We start from the raw sequence: 22,212 nt of genomic DNA on the forward strand, positions 1-22,212 counted from the left end.
GTATTTTAGCGTCTGTTTTGTTTTTTTTTTGTTGACCTTGTGTTAAGCCTCCTCGTCCTTTTCAGGGTGTAGTAGTTGTATTCATAGCGAGCAATTTGGAGAAAAGTCAACAAACAGTCGTAAGTAGAGTGTTATCTCCAGAAGAACGGCGTTTATATTTAACTTAATGCTGTCCGCTAACACAATATCTCTCGTTGTAGTTTTTCTCCGTGTATTTGACTTTGTCTTGTTCAGCTTTTTGGTGGGACATCCCAATTAACCACGTGGTGTGCACCACAGATGTAGCAAGCTACTGCCTTAGCTGTTATCATAATGGACTAACATCTTCATTGAAGCCAACATCTCCATGTACCAGTGGAAACTATAATCGACATAAAAGACTTACTACTTAAAGAATACATTCCGCCTTACCCCTAGAAGAGACAGTACGAAAGTATTGATATAAGCATCATTTAACCATTTATTTTTTTGACTGTACAGTTTAGGCAAGATTTACACTAAATTTTCTCTATATTTAATAAATATGATATTTAATATAATAAATATGATAGTTAATAAAATCTTTTATTTGTTCCTGCCAAATTTCTCATTGTTATGGTTTGAATTTAATATAAAAGGTGACAGAGCAAGTCGAAGCCCCAAAAATAAAATTGGCATCTCAGGTGTCTTTTTATAGTTACACAATTAGCACCCAATGATATGGTATTAACTCCACTGTTATGCATTGGTTGTTCTATTGTTACAAGCTTTTTGAAGAAAAGGCTGCAAATATTTTTCAACTTGTACTCTGAAGAAATCTTCCATATGAAACACAAGCTGTTTATTACTCTTAATGATTCATTTAAAGTTAATATTAGATACGGAAATGATACTACACTAACGAAAGCACTTGTCGAAGTTCGAATTTATATAAATAAATTTATTTATTAGTTTACAGCACGATTATCTCTTATCACCCAAACTAACTCATAACATCGTTACATATATATACAAAAAGTATTATTCTAGAATAATCTAAAGTAGTCCCACCCCTAATTCGCCTACGGGACGGGTTCTCTCTCGCACTCGATATCGCCGGAAACTTCTAGTCGCTTTCGAGATGCAACCGTTACACGGGCCACGCTGAATGCATTTTCGTAACTATATATATATATATATATATATATATATATATATATATATATATATATATATATATATATATATATATATATATATATATATATATATATATATATATATATATATATATATATATATATATATATATATATATATATATATATATATATATATAATATATATTCTGGATTGGTGGTACTTACAATCTCTAGTACGCTTACAAGCGTACGGTACAATAATAGATATAAGCAGAATATCATGCAAAAAAATTACATAATAATAAAACAGTTAGTTGAATGGCTATTTCTTCATTATAGAAATGTTTAAGTTAAAAATATTGACAAAGGTGTAACTCGTTACTAAATGGAAGAGAGACCGAATTCATTTATAATTGGGTATGTGAGAAGAAACTAACTTCACACACAGTTGTCTTTCAAATATGACAGTTGTTTTAACCGCGTTCAGTGTTTATAAAAAATATGATAAATTGTATCAAAGTATAGTTTATTTAAACGATAAGCAAATAACCGGTACTTTATTATTAATAGTGTGTAATAGTAAATTAATTTGATTCTGGTTGTGTGCATTAACCGTCTTTGTTAAGATAACCTCAAAATGTCTTTGGATGTAAAGAAAATTTTAAATTTTCCTCAAGGATGTATTGAATACATTCCTCAATTTGAAAATGAAACAATGTCCAGCAAGGGTACGTCAATTTGCCATTGTATATAACTTTTAAAATGTAGAGAATACAAGAAGGTGATTAAAACATACCTTTTTTTAGATTTGGACATATTAGGTGGTATACTACATGATACAGGACATGTATGGCATGCTAAGGGTCCTACATTGGAAGTTAGAAATACAAAAACGGGTTCAAAAGTAGGTGCTTGGGTATTTGGTGGTATATTGAAAGATTCCAATACTACAATAACATGTGTTGAAGAAATACCAAGACCCAATGGCCGGATCTCACTTTTAGCTGTTGGAATTGATTGTACTATAAGTGGAGGGATTATTTGCATCTTTGATATTTTTAGTTCAAAAGTTTTGAGGGCAATACAAGTTAAAGAAAAAGTATTTATGAAAGTATTGTAATTAGAAATAATGTGCCTAATGATATTATTTTTAGATTTCATATCTACATGTAATAGATCCCGGTATCAAAGAGTTAAATTTATCAGGACCATTGAGAAATTTTGATGGAATATTGGCTGCAGGATTAGATGGAGGAGATGTAATTATTGTAGATGTGTGTCGGCAGATTTGTGAAGAGTCTTTACACTCAATTTCAAAGAGGGATGAGCTTAACCCTTCTCAGCTAGTCATTTTGACTTTAAGACATATGCCCAAAATTGAACAATATAAAGAAGGGTGTGTAAGGGATGGTAATCATCTTGCAATTCATCTAAATGCTGTTTTTAATAGTACTACTGAACATTTTGTACTCAAAGGGCCTAAAGGTTAGTAATAATTTCAAAATAATTAAATTTTTTATTCATGACACTTAATAATGAAAATAATATGTTTCATGTTAGAATGTAAACAAGGGTTGTAAATAGAATGTTATTTAATCATAAAACTGAAAATTGAAAGTCCAAATAAAGCCTTAACCTAAGTTGAAATAGACTCACAGTCTCACCTGACTAAATATATAAAAATCAGTTTCTCTGTGTCCTAAATGAATAATATGGAAAGCCAGGAAGTTCAAATACATTTTGTGTTTGTTAAAAATAATAATGTCCTGGTAAGTAAATTATTCTTGAGTATTACATAACTAAATAAAAAAATGTTATCAACCAACAATTTATTCTTTAAAAATAATATGAACCATTATTAGGTTGCTTATGATATAAATTGGACAGAGCGAAATTATAGGGTACAGTTAGTCATTTGCTGACAGATATTCTTAAGTTAAAGTTGATTTCATGTAATTGACTGAACTATCTTTCAATAAAGTGGGTACAGGAACTCAACTCAAAAATATTGACATCATTTTAAAGTCATCTACTTTAAAATGTATAATATATGTCTGAATTATCAATATGAATGAGTCAGATAAAATTAAATTATTATAAGAGTTTTATTACCCAGTAATAAAAACAAAATTTGTTTAATATTTATTTTGAGAACAATTTCTGAAGTGGAAATTGAAACATCAAAATGAACTTATTTTAAAGTAAAATTGTGGCTTATTTCCAGTAAAAATAGTAAATTCTATGGTTAACTGCCCAATATTTTGACCAGACTCCATCTGGACCAGTCTCAGTTATTGGTAATACATAGTATCATAATATAGTGAAGTGAACACTACAGTTTTTATGTACAGGACATACAATTCTTGTCTTTTACTTTTACCTAGATTGTGACCTCCATGGGAGTTGTGAATCATGGGTTGAAAAACATTATATCATAATTTATTTCATATCATTGCATACTGTGTTTAAAAGCAATGTGGCAATAGATGTGGTCTTGTTAAACATATATAAAGAGTTTTCAAAGCATTAGTATTGGTAAAATAAGAAGTATATCTTTAATAAACTCAAGAATCTTTTTGAACAATACTTGGTAGGAATTGGCATTTTCTCTTAATTTTAAACTAAAAGACTACTAACGTTTCCCAACAAAAAGTAGTGAAAAACTCCTGCAAATAATAGAAAACTACTACACTGAAGTAGTCAACAAATATGTGACTGTCAATAGCATGATTAAAAATGAATCAACCAAGTATCAGAGCTTATGTCGGATATAACTCACACTCCCCAGCCGGAATAAGAATAAATCACACTCATTAAGAGAAATTAAAAAATAAGAAAGACCTGGGCGAAAACAGTGTAGTGATAGACTGTAAAACTTGAAGGAGAAACGCTATTAAAATGAATTTAAGACTTAATTTATATAAGCCTTCTTTGACAATTGTATAAGCTATTCACAGTTACAGGACAAATGATCATCTTCAAGCAATTAAAGTTCTGATAGAAAAGTCTGTGGAATACAATATACCCTTAGTATTAGTGTTCATTAACATCAATTAATAGGAGCACTCAAACAATGTAGAATAGATTATATATACATAAGGCTTGTAGAATACACTACAATAATGCTGTCACAACTGTAAAACTTCATAAGGCAATAGGTAAAATTAAATGATATGATTTCACCAAAACTTTTTATAACTGTCCTCGAATCAGCAATGAAATCACTATCTTGGGAAAACAGAGGCATCAATATTATCAGTGAATGTTAACTAACCTTAAGTAGTTTTATAGATGACGAAACAGATGCGTGATGAATTATTAACAGTCTTAAAAGAAGTAGGCTTCTGAATAAATGAAATCTGCATTTCCGAAAGGAAATCCCAAATAATAACAAATCTAGTGCTCAAACAAACCACCATTAGCTGAACTGAATTTTGTGGTTATTGACACTTTTGCAAAGTCATCGAAATGACTCGTTTAGAATTAAATAATAAAGAATGCATAAATTTACTTTTAATACATGGAGAATGTAACAGAGTTATTACTACCTGTGACACTGTGAAGAGATTACTAAAAATTTATTTTAATTATGATTACTCAAAACGATGCTCAAAAGCAAAGCCTTTTGTTTATAATAATGATCATATAATTAATGTTCTTGGTTACTATGCTGCTTATCTCAAAAGGTCACTACATTGTTCAACTAATTAAAGAAAAAAAAAACAAAAAATTCATCCCTATTCTTACACCACAGTTCAAAGTATACTCCTGTTCCAGCCTTGTTTTACAAGTTGACTGTTCTATACCAGCCCTAATATTTTTGAAGAACATTTTTTTTATAAATAATATACAGTGTAGGTAAAAGTTTATGGTCGGTATGGACCTTACGTGAGATGGAGTGGGAAATACCTGTTTAAAAAGGCAGAGGTATATTAGGTCCGCCCTTTAAATATCGCCGAAAATACATGAGTGGAAATAATAAAAAAGGGGAAATTCAATGTTGCCAAACTTATTGGTTTTATTTGACCTATTTTCTTTTTAGCATTTGAACAATGTTCTAAGATAATAAAATTTGGACGAAATGGATTTAAATGGCAGCTTACTGTTTTTTATTGGGAATATGCCACAATTTTACTTTACAATAAGTGTTATTTAACATTTTGATTTCCACTTCGGAAATCGTTTTATATAAATTAAATTTATTATTAATATTTCGTATTTTAAGTACGATTTCCGAATTAAAAATCTAAACATCAAAATAAGCTTATTTTAAAGTCACATTGTGCCTTATTTCCAAAAAAATAATAAACTGCATTATAACGCCAACAATAAAAAACCTTCATACAAAATTATTTGGCAACGTCGCGTTGCAACAGCAATACCATTTCAGCAACAGCTGAACCGGTATTCGACAGGCGATAACTAAGAAACTAGAGGTGGGATGTTGACATTTTTATCGTTAACGAACCTGAATGGTTTTTTGTAAACAAGTAACTAGTTGATTGTTACCAGTAGTTTCAAATAAACAGTACATAAACAAACATAATGGATATTATCGTTTATGTGTATATTTATTGAAGTGAAAGAAACTAATAAAGGATATATTTATTATAACTTGAAAAATTAACTAAACAATACAAATAGTAAAACGTACGTTTACATTACACGTTATTATTAAATCGCGAATCGTCTAAATTAACATTTAAAAACATAAGTTTTTCTACTTTACTTCTTGTTAGCCGTGTTCTTCTTTTATTTAAAATTAAATCAAATTTTGAACATGTGTTCACATTTACAATATTTTATGAATATAGTGGTTAAGTTGGGATATACGATGGTTTTTCCACCATTGTAATGGACTCTCGATACAGGTGTACATTTATATGAGTCATGTACAATTAATTGATCAAAAATACTTAAGTCATCTTTATCAGTTTCTTTTTCTTGTACTGGTTGATTTTCAATAGTACAATCTTCTTGTTCTTTAATTATAGAAGTAACCAGCTTCTTAACTCTTTCTTTTGTTTTTTTAGCTTCATTTTTATCAGAAAATCCTTGCACTTTAAATTGTGAATCCATAAATGTACATAATGACAATGTGCCACTCTGTTCTAGCCCTCTAAATCTTTTTGCTAAACCTGATATTAGTAATTGTACTACGTCGGATACTATGGATGTAAGGTTACCGTCTGCTAAAATTTTATTGCAAGATTCTTGCAGGCAGCGTACCATAACAATCACTGAACTACCCTTCAAGTATTTTTGGCCACTCATTGTACTTGTTATTTCTTTAAAAGGCCGTAAAATTTGGGAAAGTTGAGAACAAATAATCCAGTCTTCATTATTTAGATTTGGTCTAAGTCTTAAGTCTGTATTAACTAATACCAATGTGGAACGGATTGCCTCTTCTAACTCGGTCATTCTTTTTAACATGTAATAGGTGAAGTTCTACCTAGTTTCCACGTCTTGGATTGACCGGTTGGGAACTTTTTTATGTTGTAATTGATATTTAAAAGCATTTCTGAAGATAAGTTACTTTTTTTGAATTTGCTGAATTGTCGAAAAAAGACTTTTTATTTTATCTATTTGTACACGACAGCATTTAAGTGCGTCCTCCACCAATAAATTTAACGTATGAGCAAAACAATTTAAATGTTTTCATTCCAAAACATATTTAATAGCTTTGACCATATTTGAGGCATTATCAGTTACTGCAAAATGTACTTTTTGTTTTAGACCCCACTGATTAATAATTTCACTAATTTCAAAAGCGATGTTTTCTGAATTCTGAATAATGGCAGCAGCCTAATAAAACCGTTTTAAATTCTAAATTTTCGGTTAAATATTGTCCTGTTAATGCGATGCAACTCTCAGTTACTCCAGATGTCAGTAGTAATACAGATATTTTCTACTTCTTTAACAACTTGTGATCTAATAATTTGCTTAGTTTTGATATAACATTCCTAAAGTAATGAACCTGACAAAGTTTTTCTTGTTGGCGGTTTATATCCAGGAATCCACCCAGCAAACTTTTTAAAAGCTCGTTCTTTAACTATGGAAAACGGATGAAACGAGTCTTTGCATAGATTTAGTAAATCCATATCTATTTGTTTCTTTTGTTCTAAACTAATATTTTTATTAATTGAAGTATCCATCACCTTCGAAAATGCATCAATCGTAAATCGAAACTCATTCATTAATCATAATACCTAGTTATTTTATTTTCAACGTTAACCGATAGCCCGGCTGTCCACTGTCCCGAAAGAGTTATTTTTAGTTTTGTAGTAGTTTCTCAGATCAACTAATCGTCCTCGTCGACGTAGTGTGTTCGTTGCTTCTCTGTTTACGTCTACACAAAACGTAGTTTTTTTGAATCAACCATCAACTAGTTGGCTTACCAGTGACAAACCGTAGATTCGTAAATGACAAATAATGATTTAAAATGCAGGGATTTTCTGATAAAAATGAAGGTAAAAAACAAAAGAAAGAGTTAAGAAGCTGGTTACTTCTATAAAAAAAGAAAAAGAAGATTGTACTATTGAAAATCAACCAGTACAAGAAAAAGAAACTGATAAAGATGACTTAAGTCTATGGTGTATTTTTGATGAACATACACCTGTATCGAGAGATATAAAAGAAGTCGACATATATTTGTCTGATGATATATTACCCACAAAAAAATTCGAACGGAGATTGGAACTGTACATTACAGTGGTGGAAAAACGATCGCCATGTGTATCCTAACTTAACCACTATATTCATAAAATATTGTAGTATTGTAACAAAATCTGATCCTTGTGAACACATGTTCAAAATCTGGTTTAATTTTAAATAAATTACTATTTAAATGGGAATAAGCCACAATTGAAGGTTAAAATACGTTTATTGACGTTTCAATTTCCACTTCGGAAATCGTTCTCAAAATACAAACATTAGTAAATTAAACAAATTTTGTTTTTTGTTACTTAGTGAAAAATTCTTCTAATAATTTAATTTTATCTGACTCATCTATATTGACAATTCAGACATACATTATACATTTTAAAGTAGACGACTTTAAATTGATGTTGCCAATATTGTTGAGTTGCGTTCCTGGGACGACTTTACTTATAAGATAGTTCATTCGATTACATGAAATCAACTTTAACTTGAGAATATCCGTCAGAAAAGATCATAACATATAATTCGTCTTTAAAAAGACAAATACATGTCATGATGACAGTAAAATTCTCCTGTTAGTGATTCCATAGTAAATTATGAGGGAAAATCCAGGAAAAAAACCTCATAATACTATCCTGACATGGTAAGTATTTGATCGTGCATTTAGTTTACCTTCAGTAAACACCAAATTCCGATTTTATATGTTTGTTATTTAAAAAACATAAATGATGTATTCTCTATATGTTACTGACTTACCAATACTGGTATTTTCCTTTTAATAACTTCCTCTTTCAATATGGGTAACCAGATCCTACTACATTCTGCCGAGGAATTCGCGACACAATTGGTCTCATTTAGCATAATTAGAGCCGCTTCTTTGATTTTTCTCTTTTTACCGTCCGTTTCTTTTAGGACTATATTTGAATCATTCCATTGAATCCTATGTTCATTATCCCATGCGTGTTTACATATTTGAGATCTATCAAATTCTCTATTTTTAATATAGGATTGATGTTCACTTATTCTAACATTTAATGGTCGTGATGTTTCACTTAAATAAAACTGATCGCATTCACAAGGTATTTTATAAATGCAATTCCTTGTCCTTTCTTGTTCATTGTTAGGTTTGGTTTTGGACAAAATAGATCTCAACGTGTTTGTTGTTTTGAATGTTGTTGAAATGTTGAATTTATTTCCTATCCTTTTAAGCTTTTCCGATAATCCTTTTATGTATGGTATTGTTATTTTCCTCGTATTATTCCTTGTATATGCTGTAGGATCTCGTTCTAAGTTGTTTTGTTCTATTTGATCGATTGTTGAAAATTCCTTATTTATAAACGATAAAGGGGGCCTGCGTAGCGCAAGCGGTAGGATGCTTGCCTCGCATGCCGGTGGTCCGGAGTTCGAATCCTACTGCCGGCAAGAACAACTAGACGTTTTTAAAAATGTCTATAGGCCCCAGGTCAACTCAGCCTAAATAAAATGAGTACCTTGGGTAAAACAAGGGGTAATAATAGGCGGTTGAAGCGTAGCACTGGGGATGTTACCTTCCTTGTATACCGTAGGCCCTAGATATAGCAGACTACCCTGCTATACTCCCAAAGCCGCGAGCGGTATAAAACGGGAGACTATTATTATTATTATAAACGATAAAGGATAATCATTTTTTAATAAAACATATGTTAACAAATGTTTTTCCTCCAAGAACGAATTTTCTTTAGAGCAAGTAATTTTGGCTCTATCGTATAAGGATTTAATGATTCCCTTTTTAATATTAATATTGTGATTTGATTTGAAATTTAAATATCTGTGTGTGTGTGTTGGTTTTCTATACACCTGAGTTTCGTATCCAGTATCGTTCTTAGAGATTAAAACATCCAGAAAAGGTAATGTGTTATTATATTCCTTTTCCATGGTAAATGTTATCGTCTCTTCTTTATCGTTTATATCATTTAGGAATGTGTCCAACAACTTTGATCCATGAGGCCATATTGAGAATACATCATCTACATATCTCCACCATACTGAGGGTTTTAAATTTTGTTTAGAAATAATATTTGTTTCAAAATCTTCTATAAATATATCGGCTAATAATGGAGATAAACTAGAGCCCATTACTAGTCCAAAACTTTGTTTATAGAATTCATTATTTAGTTGAAAATATGTATTATCAGTACATAATGTTATTAACTCCATTATAGCTGATATATTTGTCTTGTTCTAGTTGCCAATGTATATAGGTGTATAGAAAACCAACACACACCAACAGATATTTAAATTTCAAATCAAATCACAATATTAATATTAAAAAGGGAATCATTAAATCCTTATACGATAGAGCCAAAATTACTTGTTCTAACGAAAATTCGTTCTTGGAGGAAAAACATTTGTTAACATCTGTTTTATTAAAAAATGATTATCCTTTATCGTTTATAAATAAGGAATTTTCAACAATCGATCGAATAGAACAAAACAACTTAGAACGAGATCCTACAGCATATACAAGGAATAATACGAGGAAAATAACAATACCATACATAAAATAATTATCGGAAAAGCTTAAAAGGATAGGAAATAAATTCAACATTTCAACAACATTCAAAACAACAAACACGTTGAGATCTATTTTGTCCAAAACCAAACCTAACAATGAACAAGAAAGGACAAGGAATTGCATTTATAAAATACCTTGTGAATGCGATCAGTTTTATTTAGGTGAAACATCAAGGCCATTAAATGTTAGAATAAGTGAACATCAATCCTATATTAAAAATAGAGAATTTGATAGATCTCAAACATGTAAACACGCATGGGATAATGGACATAGGGTTCAATGGAATGATTCAAATATAGTCCTAAAAGAAACGGACGGTAAAAAGAGAAAAATCAAAGAAGCGGCTCTAATTATGCTAAATGAGACCAATTGTGTCGCGAATTCCTCGGCAGAATGTAGTAGGATCTGGTTACCCATATTGAAAGAGGAAGTTATTAAAAGGAAAATACCAGTATTGGTAAGTCAGTAACATATAGAGAATACATCATTTATGTTTTTTAAATAACAAACATATAAAATCGGAATTTGGTGTTTATTGAAGGTAAACTAAATGCACGATCAAATACTTACCATGTCGGGATAGTATTATGGGGTTTTTTTACTGGTTTTTCCCTCATAATTTACTAATGTTTAATTTACTAATGTTTGTATTTTGAGAACGATTTCCGAAGTGGAAATTGAAACGTCAATAAACGTATTTTAACCTTTAATTGTGGCTTATTCCCATTTAAATAGTAATTAATTTAAAATGCCACAAGAAAATAGCTTCAGAACAATTTTAAATAAAAGAAGAACACGGTTAACAAGAAAAGTGGAAAAACTTATGTTTTTAAATGTCAATTTAGACGATTCGCGATTTAATAATAACGTGTAATGTAAATGTACGTTTTACTATTTGTATATTTAAAATGTCAATGACCCACCTCTAGTTTCTTATATTAGGATCGGAACCAGAGATATGTAAAATATCTCTGATCGGAACTAATCGTCTCACTAATGGGCAAAGGGCGTCAATAATGGGCGTCAATATGAAAATATGATTTTATATCTGTGTTAGATATCCTGTTAAATTTTACCATACCGACCATAAACTTTTACCTACATTGTATACTAAAACTAATACTTAACTCTTTTTTCTTTATAGGAAAAAAATACTTGTTTTTTATATTTCATTTGTATTAGTTTACTAAAATATCCATGTCTGGATATATGTATATATAGATATACCAGAATGTCTACATATAGATATAAGGCAATACCTAAGTAACTACATAGAAATAATGAGACAATATTGAAAAGAATATTATCCAACAGTACAAAAAGTAAAGGAATTTTAAAAACACAGAAAGTTTATAGATATAATTCTTAAATGTGATATGCTTGAAAGTGGGCCGCTGAACACAGTCTGGGCTGATCAGGAGAATTCATGCAATATTTCCGTGTCAATTTTTGCACACCTTGCCTTTTACAAATAGCACAAACCTTTATGAGTCCCCTCTTTCCAGCTCCTTTTGGGAAATCAACCATAACATGCAAAGTTGTGGAAGTTGACGGCTTATTGCAGTTTTCCGACATTTTTCTATAGCAGGCGCTATACTTTATAAGAATGTCTCTACAGCAAGCTTTTGTATATTTATACATAGAAATTGGTTTATTATGTGCCCTGCCTTATAGAACCTTTGAATTCAACAGCATTTGATGAGTTAAGTGTAAACCAACTTGGTGGACCACATATAAGATTTTCGCGGAGGGCTGTATCTTGATCAACTGCATCAACTGAACCCATGTTTTGGTTATAAAATTCCGTGTGTCTTGGCTTATTGTAGGTGGTTACAGTTCCCCTAACTAAATATCGCTGTTTGTTACAAAAACCCGCTAAATTTTTGCTGGTCAATATATAAACATCCTTTTATCTTTGAAACACTAAAAGAAGCATTTCCTTGCGAGCAAAACAAGACTGGTGCATATCTAAGTGAACCTCTGTTAACTATTTAGGTACACCTCTATTGACCCTAGTAGTTCTTGTGAGATATGTGTTTTTGGATAATAAGAATTCACAAAGACGAACTGAGGTATAAACGTTGTCCACAATAATTTCACGGTTGTTATTTAGAAGGTTTTGGGCAAGATACACAACTATTTACTCAGAAAAACTAAGCCTGTCTGTTCCGGGTATATGAGAAAGGTCGTAAATGTCTTTACCAATATACACACAAAAGTTGTATGGATTGACGAAATTTTGACAATGTTCTCTTATTAGGGCCATAAAAATGCTTAATCTGCTAAGAGGAGCTTCCTGTTTTGCTAATTTAACAGGAGAAAATCTAATAAACTTTAAAATTTGCAAAAATCGATTTCGACTCATAACTGACTTATGAAACACTGGTGGGCCACTAAATAAAATATCTGAACTGCAATAATCTGAAAACTGTGGACCAAGAACCTTAGGATTATAAGAATTGCTTTCAAGATGCTTCTCTGGCCTGTCATTGGTCCATTTACAAAGTTTGTTTACAATAGTTGCACTTACGAAAGTTTCAAACTAGGTTACAAGATCCATAAATTCTTCGAAAACAATGGCTGGGTGAGAATCGTATTCAGTTTGATACTCATTTACAAGTCTAGGGGTTTGATCATTGAATAAATCCAGCGGCGGCCGGCCAGGTGAAGTAGGTGAAGGTGAGGTTCACCAAAAAAATATAATTAAATTGAGACAAATAAATAAAAAATGAAAACATTATTATATCTAAATTCTGAAATCAATTATTTATTCTCTTTTAATTAATCTAAAAATTAAAAAAGACAACTAGCTTTATTAGCGGTACGTACTTGACGGCCAAGTCCTGACCTGTGTCACTAGCCGTGTATAATAGGATTCAGGAAGAGGTGAATATAATTTTTGAAATGCGAAATCCATCTGCATCAGCGTTCACGGTTGCCATGGCAACGTGACGTCAGCCTATCCTTAGTGATAGCTGAGAAAACTGGTGCGTGCAGTTCCGCTTAAAAATATATTATTCGTCTTCACCCACTGTTGGATGTGTATTTGGTATTCCTATTTTTCGAAAATTTCTCTAAGCGACAATATTTTGAAATTTATTCCATTATATAGATATTTTTATATAGTATAGTGTATAGTATAGTATTTATTAGTTTAGTTTAGTCACAGTATTAATTTTATTTGTTTAGTGCACTTTATTAACACATTTCTCTGTGGTTTGTTTCGGATTTCGGATATAAAGTGTTCTCGTGGATTTCGTTTGGACAAAAATAATTTTAGAGAGACATGAATCCAATTAATGACTTCTTCTTCTTCTTCTTCTTCCTATGCCGTCTCCATTAACGGAGGTTGGCGACCACATTTCTAAAAATTTCTCTGTCTTTTGCAACGTGGAATAAATCGTCTACAGTCATGTTTGTCCAGTCTCAAATATTTCGCAGCCATGATTTCCTCTTTCTACCTATTCCCTTTTTGCCATCGACTCTACCCTGCATGATGACCTGCAGAAGACTATATTAAATGGTGGCTAAATTAATGACTTGGTGTGTAATATATTAGAGACTCCATTTAGGTAAAAAAAATGGTGGTGGAAAAATAAAGATAAAAGGGATGTTCTTTTACATTGTCGACCAACCAGTATTTTAAACATCTGCGTCTGATCCAGAGTGGTCGGCTGCAATCAGCATCTGACTTAGAGTGGGCGGCTGAATCGAAACTCACCAACCCGTCTTTGCAGGCGTGGTGTTTTAATCGCCAAAAAACCCTCAATGAAATGTCGAGGTTCAGAACTAAAATACCCCAGGCAAGCAGAACGATTCGTATCTAGTATAAGTGCCCTAAATTTTTTTAACGAATTTTTATGAGATTTGGGCGCGAAGTAGGTACCAAAACTCCTTTTGGCTCCGGCAAGCTTTCCTCATCTTCACCACTTTTTTAGGCCACGAGCCGCCGCTGAATAAATCCACTACTGCTCTCCAACCTCCGTCCATTTCAATAACTGGAATAACATCCTCCTCATCTGGGAACATATAATCGGTTTCTGAATCACTGTATTTATCTGATTCTTGATAACTCAAATCACTATCGAAATCGGATTCCATTTTATGCGAAGCTTATGTATTTATTTACTCTCAAGTGCATACTCACTCGTCCACATCTAAATTAAGACTAAATGGCCAACACCCAAGAAGAGCGAAAAACATGAAAATAATAACGTCGTTGCATTACCACCACCGCGATAGATAGAAACATTGACACATTGAACACGGCTTCAAATTCCTTTCCCAACCACTGCAATGTGTAGAAAAATCATTTACCACTGTATCCACCTATACTTATATGTCGCCTACTATGCGTTTACCGAAGTATTATGGTTATTTAACATTTCACTTTTCATATTAATTGAATATCCATATGTGGATACAGTGGTGTACACGACGGTACCGACTATAAGACTATAACAGACTATAATAAAAAAATAGAATTTGTAACGATAAAATGTCCAGAAGATAAAAGGAAATCTCAAAATATTCAAAGTAAATTTACGCAATCTTCATTGTTTAATTCTAAACAAGCCATTTCTATCACTTTGTAAAAGTGCCAATAATCACAAAGAATGACTATAACGAATTACCTCGTTAAACCACAATTATCTCCAAAATATTAAATTTAGTTGTAGGGAACTCTAATACTATTTGAAAGACAATTCATTTCTTTTTTCATTAAAATTATAAAATACAGGGTGCATTATTTAAAATTATTGACTTCCTGTAGTTTGAAGTTTAAAGAAATGGCGTATCATTTGTGAACACTCTGTATTTAGAAATTCGATTTCGATATAACTTTCTAAAAGAATGTTACCTACTGTTTAAGGCCGTATGACACTATGCATTTTCTTGTATCATTTCTTATATCGTTTCTGATATGGAAAGTTATTTATGTTTTCTTGTATCGTTTCTTGCACGTACATTTGTGCTCTGTATGACACTATGCAAGTTCTTTTACCGGAAATGCAAGTTCTTTTACCGGAAATTGTATGTGATTCGGCACATGATTGGTCGAAATTTTGACACATATAAAAATAGAACTGCAGTACCTGAGGACCCCAAGCCAGATCCTACTGATTATTTTTTAAAATACTGTGGTTCAAAAATGAAAGAAATAAAATATCCCGATATTAAAACTAAATTGGAAACCACAATTTTTGAAGATATTCAACAGGCTGTAATGGAAGACAGAAATAATAAATAATTTGGTTGTAATAATTTATTTGTTTTTTTTTTACAAATTATGTGTTTGAATGGCATGCTCTTGAAATTCTACTCTCTTATTTGGAGATATAAAATAATCTTTAAACTCATCACGAATTTTTAAAGCGGTTATGTATTGTTTTTGTAATACATTTCCTACTTTCAGTAGTTCCGATGCTATTTGATCCAATTCCTGTGATTTATTGTTTTTCAATTTGGCTACTGCTGTTCTAATCTTGGTTATTGTTGGTAGGCACTTTTCTGCTTGTCTGCTTTCTGATGTCTGCTTGGTCTAATTGTATATCAAAGTTCTCCTCCAATCGCTATTATGACAGAAGTTTTACGTTTTTGCGCACAAATTGGTGCATTTCTTGTACAAGAAACTGCAGCGGACACAAATTCTTGTATCGTTTCTGATATAAGAACTATACCGTTGTATGATACTATCCATTTTTTTTGTTATATCAGAAACGATATAAGAAATTGTTAAGTCTTTATTTAATTCTAATTTATTGTTCTTATTTTAATTTATTAAAACACACGGTAATTTATATCAATTTATTAAACAACTGTACAACAATTTATTTGACGAACGTTACAATTAAATCGCGGGCGCGAGTCTTCAAAATTAACTGTTCTTCCATATAAAATGTTTCATTTATATACACAAACTGCCGTTATCTCGAAAAGGCCCTCTCTCCAGAAGGTTCGAATTGTTGTTTTTATAATAAAGGGGGACCCTACGTGTCTCGGGTAGGCATTACCTAGAAAATACTCGAATGAATAAGCATATTAGTAATAAACATGTTTACCGTTCTGAGTCATACGACACCATCTATCGTAACAAAATGATACAAGAAAATGCATAGTGTCATACGGCCTTTATATGTGAAGGTTTTCAAGACATTACAACTGTAAATGGATGAGATATTAACTTTGAAAAGTTTGTCTCTGTCAAAATTTTTGAAAAAGATTAATAACTGAAAAAATATGAAGTTTTGACCTACAAATTCTATCTAATTCAATAATATACAGGGTGTTTCATTTAAAATAATAAAGTTGTCTGACAAAATATTTTCTTTAAGTTCCCCATAACTTGTAATCTCCTTTTTATAAATATCTTGTAAGTAGTTTCCAATATGTAGATAGCGTATATAGTGTGTATTCCAATATATACATATATATATATATATATATATATATATATATATATATATATATATATATATATATATATATATATATATATATACTATAAAATTTATATTTTTTACTGCTTACATTTTGTTAAAAATGTTATTTCTTAGCTGCCTCGTCAGACGATGGTCCGTGACATTTTACCAGTTCTGCCACCCTATAGTTACACCACTGACTACTTTAGTATTTAAATTTGAACTTCCAAATTATAGAAACTATTAAGTAATACATATTCAAATATAATTCAGAAATCTGGAAATTGAAATGTCAAATAATAAAGAAATTATAATTTGTAGGTTGTTCCCAAAATAATATTTAAAAACTATGATGATTTAAAAAGTGTTCTTGAAATCCAAACAGCCAATATAAATATGCAATAAAGGAAAGCATATAAAATATTTAAGTAACATAATAATTATAGGTGTACCCTAACATATATTATAAATAAAGTAGATGTAGATATTTTATTGTAGCAGAGTAATTAATTTATATGTATATTTATGAAGCAACAATTTCAGTTTACTAAAATAGTTAATTTGGTTTTAGATGATGATAGAATCTATGTGAATAGAGCAGAAGTTGTAACCAGTGCACTCTATTACTGCTCTCAGTTAACATCTCTTTTAGTGGGTTATAATTTTGGAGCTTTTCAACTATGGGATTTGACAACTCTAAAATTAGTTTATACCTCACCAATATGTGAGGAGCATATTCCCATTACCAGATTTGCATTGCTAGAGCCCACAGATGATCCTAGAGCATTTTGCTACATTTGGGTTGCTTTTGGTAACTCTGAATTATACCAAATGGGATTGCCTTATGCAGTTATGTATTCCCTATGTTATGAATCAAAAGAGTACCAGGAGGGATACGGATACGTATATCAGGATTTTCATTATTGCACTATAAGGTTCCAAATTCAATTGGGGCAATTAGAAGAGAACAGGTAAGATTTTAATTTAAATATTTGAAACATACTAAGTATGTAAATATTGACTGAAAATCAAATGAAAACACATTCATATGTTTTATAGTGTTTATAGGAATACTACTATTTAATTAGGAAAAATGATATCTTAATATTTCAGTTTTGAATCATTGGTAAAATAATAATCAAAAAGTATGGTGTTTAAGGTATTACTTACTTAAAAGACAAAACTTAATTGTTTGATTATTAGAATTTTGTTGAGTATATATTACTTATATCAACACTTCTCTTACGGAACAGTTAGTAAATCATACCAAATTAGTTTTTGGCGGTTTTCTAGAAACTATAAAAAAATGGGATTAGGACGATTTGAAACCAGACAACTCATGTCGAACGTAAAAGTGATCCAAATAAATCTTCCATAAAATACTAAATAAGTTAACAACTAAAAAGTAGTAGATAGACTATCAATATTTCAATTATGTCCATTTAAATCAATTTGTGGTCCTATCTAGAAATTATTAATAAACTAAAATACTTTTTGTTTTCAGGACAGGCGCCAATGCTAAAGGTGGCTACTGTTTAGGATTTCAGCCAATAACAAAACTCTCCACGAGCAAAGAATCATTCGCACATTCACCAGCAGGAGATACTTTAACATTATGTCTAATATCATGGACGGTATGGTTTTCTAAGTCAGAAGTGGAAACTTGTTGCATAGTATTTGATTTAAACCAGTGGTACAAGGAGCAGATGCCTAGCGCTAGCAATTGGAAAGATTCAACGAATTATATTCTAAGAACAAATATAACGGAAATGATTCAATTAAGTGGACATAAAGTAACTAATATCTTGAAAGTTGTAGCAGATGATAAATCTATAACTCAATTTATGGGAGTACAAAGACTTGAAGAACATTTTTACCCTACATCGTTATCATTTAACTTATGGGTGTTAAGGGAGGCTGATGTTGTATTGATGCACAATCAGGGATTACAAAGATATTTACTTTCGCAAATCGAATCTGCAGGTCCTCTATGTCTGATCCGACCACAAGATATTTGTCAACAAGCTATATCTGTAGGTTTAGCTCCTCTTTTCATAGATATCCATCCCAATAGAGGATTAACAACTGAGACTCAAAGAGAAATAATATTAAATGTTGCTCTTGAGCATCAGTTGATAGGATGGTTATGCAAGTGTGCCTCGGAATGGGCAAACGGAAGTTTTTCTTCTGCTGGATGCTCTTTGGATTTTATTATAAATTGGGCCTATGAAAGAGCCGACATTTTAAAAACTAACTGTGATAATTACTGTGTTCCTTTATTTGATTATTCACAAATTCGATTGGATAACAATGCAAATGTTCTTTTGAATAGTTGTACAAGACAGATCAATAGTTTGTGTGTTCTTTATAAGCACATTGTAAGCAAGTTGTGGACTTTCGTTGGGTGTTTGGACTTAGTTAAGAAACATTTAAAGGGATTGGAGATGGTTTCTGTGTATTTTGAGGTAAGAAAAGTTTTTATATGTTAGAAAAAGTGTAATTCCAGTAAAAATATTTTTATTATAAAATTACTCGCTTCAAGATATTGTATATTTCTAAACTTTTTTAAAGCGTAGAAAAACGTTCCCTACGAATGTTCAAGAAAGGAAAAAACTGTATTAAGTTTTTTTTTTATATTTAACACCTACTGTGTTTATACCATTGGAATCTGATCAAAGCTGACCAATTATCAATTTTTATCTGTCTTAATTTACTAAAGGAAGCATTCTAAGAGCTTACCCTATGGCGTTCTCTTATTTTATCTAACAGCTATGCACTAATAACTAACATGCAAATTCACAACACAGCACTATGCTCTGCTTTTACACTAATAACACGTTACACTAACTCAAATGGTTTTGTTCGTTTGAGTCTTCTTTCTAACCCAGTATTATCGAGGAGCTGGATGATCGTGACTACCTGCAATCTTCTTGATAATTTTATTTACATCTTCCATCTCAAGGTCCTTGTGGAGGTCGACATTTCTGATGTACCAAGGAGCATCAACGCTGTTCCTTAGTACTTTATTCTGGAATCTCTGGATGATCTGGATATTACTTTTATTAGCACAGCCCCAGAGTTGGCAACCATACATCCATACTGGTCTCAGTATTTGCTTGTATATCAGTTGTTTATTATGTGCGGACAAAACTGAATTTCTTCCCATCAGCCAATACATTTTCTTGTAACGGATACTTAGTTCCTCCCTTTTCTTTTTGATATGGGCTTTCCAGCGAAGCTTTGCATCAAGTGTGATACCCAAGTATTTTGCAGTAGATGCGTGCGGTATTTGGGCATCATTTATTGTAATTGGAATGTTTTGGATTTTTTTGTTTGTAAAATTAACGTGAATTGATTTAGACTCGTTTAGTTTGATTTTCCATTTTTTTGTCCACTTATGGATTTTATCTATTGACAACTGTAATTTTTCTGCTGCTTTTTCACTGGTATCACCTACTGCTAGAATGGCAGTATCATCTGCAAAGGTGGCTATAGCATCATTTTCTAGTTCAGGTATGTCGCATGTGTATAACAGGTAGAGGACCGGACCTAATACACTTACTTGAGGGACTCCTGCTTTAATTTCTTTTAAATCTGTGTAAACGTCTTCTTGTTTAATTCTGAAGTATCTATCAGATATGTATGACTGTAGAATTTCTGAATATTGTCTAGGCATAAAGGATTTCAGTTTTTACAGTAAACCTTCATGCCATACTTTATCGAATGCCTTAGCTATGTCTAAAAATATTGTAGAGCAGACTTTCTTTTCTTCTAACGATTTCTCAATTGTGTTTGCAATTCTATGTACTTGATCAATAGTAGAGTGTTTATTTCTGAAGCCAAATTAGTGGTTTGGAATCAGTTTTTTCTCTTCTATTATCGGTTTCATTCTTCTTAGCAAGAGTTTCTCGAACAGCTTTGACATCACTGGTAAGAGTGATATTGGTCTGTAAGAAGAAACTTCTGTTGGTGATTTCTCTGATTTTGGTATCATTATTACATCAGCTATTTTCCATAAATTTGGGACATATCTTAATCTAAAAGCAGCATTAATTAGGTTGGTCAATTTTACTATGGCTTTGCGAGGCAGGTTTTTTAGTAATTCTCCAGTAATTAGATCGTATCCTGGGGCTTTCTTCAGATTTATGTTTTCTTTTATTTCATCAGTTACTTCTTTTGGGGATGTTGGTCTGATTGTCTCTACTATCTGATTAGGCTCTATCCGTATTTGATCATTAATTTGGTCTTCATGTAGTTTGAATGTATTTTCTAAATATGTGGCAAATTTCTCTGCCTTTTGCTTATTGCTCCTGGCCCAACTACCATCTTCCAGTTTAATGGGTGGAGAATGGATTACAGGTCTTTTTAGCCTTTTCGTTGCTTTAAATAGGGAGTATTCAGTGCTGCTATCATCCTTCAATTCTCTCAGGTAAGAACTCATTGATTCATTTTTTATATTTTGAATATCTCTTTTAAGCTTTTGAGTTGTATTGTTCAGATTCGTTTTATCTTCAGGAGCTCTGGTTTGTTGCCACCTCCTTCTTGGTTTTCTTTTCTCTTTAATTAACTTTTTAATTTCCTTCGGATAGTTGTTTCCTTTTACTTTTGATACTTGAATCGGAGTGTTTTCCCATGCTGATTTTTGTATATTTCGAACAAACAACTCTACTTCCTCATCTAGTTGTTCAGATGTTTTTAATTGTACAGATAATTCAATTTTTTCTTCAAGGGTTGATTTAAAATTTTTCCAGTCTGTTAATTTGTTGGTTAATATTGGATTACACTCCTTTCTAATAATCGTATCACTCAATGTGAGCATTATGGGTGAATGGTCTGAGTTCATATCCCAACAATCATCAATATCTACATAATTGACTGAGATATTTTTAATAATGAAAAAATCAATCAAGTCCGGTATCTTGTTTCAATCACTTGGCCAATGCGTCGGTCTACCCGTTGATATTGGTTCACATTTCTGTTCTTTCATGGCTGCCAGCACTCGTTCCCTTTTGGTGTTGTCAATCTTGATCCCCATTGAGTGTGCTTTGCATTAAAGTCACCTCCAATGATATAGCTTTTTCCCATACTCTTCAGATATTCTTCATACTATTCTTTTTTAATGGAATGCTTAGGGGGGCTATAAATTGAACTTATAGTAATTTCGCAATTAGTTTTGAGCTTGACACATACTGTGGTTGCTTGTATGTGTTCAGTTTCATATTTTAGCTCCTCATAATGCTGAATATTATTTTTTATTATTATTGCGCTGCCTCCTTTGTTGCGTAAGGCAACCTTACCGTTCAGCAGTCAAATGAATAATTTATTAAGTTTATAAATTGAAATTAATAGCTCATTTGTGACAAAAATTTGTACTTGAAAGTTAAAAATTTTTATCACCGTAAGTGAATTTGGTCAAGCAATAGAACCCATTTGTTAATGTTAATGACATTTTTTTTAATTTGTTGAATAAAAACTA

General features: G+C 31.5%; 1 protein-coding gene across 2 annotated transcripts in view; it reads left to right on the forward strand.

The window, feature by feature from the left end:
* Positions 1-1,539: 1,539 nt before the first annotated feature.
* The window catches only part of Elys (AT hook containing transcription factor 1 homolog), a 90,677-nt gene continuing 70,004 nt past the window's right edge, over positions 1,540-22,212 (forward strand). For both annotated transcript variants that reach the window (XM_072545961.1, XM_072545970.1), the window contains exons 1-5: positions 1,540-1,828; positions 1,907-2,199; positions 2,255-2,585; positions 17,308-17,707; positions 18,241-19,201. In XM_072545961.1, coding sequence (XP_072402062.1) covers positions 1,738-1,828; positions 1,907-2,199; positions 2,255-2,585; positions 17,308-17,707; positions 18,241-19,201 — 2,076 coding nt within the window. In that variant the 5' untranslated portion in view covers positions 1,540-1,737. The remainder of the gene's footprint in view (positions 1,829-1,906; positions 2,200-2,254; positions 2,586-17,307; positions 17,708-18,240; positions 19,202-22,212) is intronic.

The sequence above is a fragment of the Diabrotica undecimpunctata genome, chromosome 1 (genome assembly GCF_040954645.1).
Source record: "Diabrotica undecimpunctata isolate CICGRU chromosome 1, icDiaUnde3, whole genome shotgun sequence".
Classification (NCBI taxonomy): domain Eukaryota; kingdom Metazoa; phylum Arthropoda; class Insecta; order Coleoptera; family Chrysomelidae; genus Diabrotica; species Diabrotica undecimpunctata.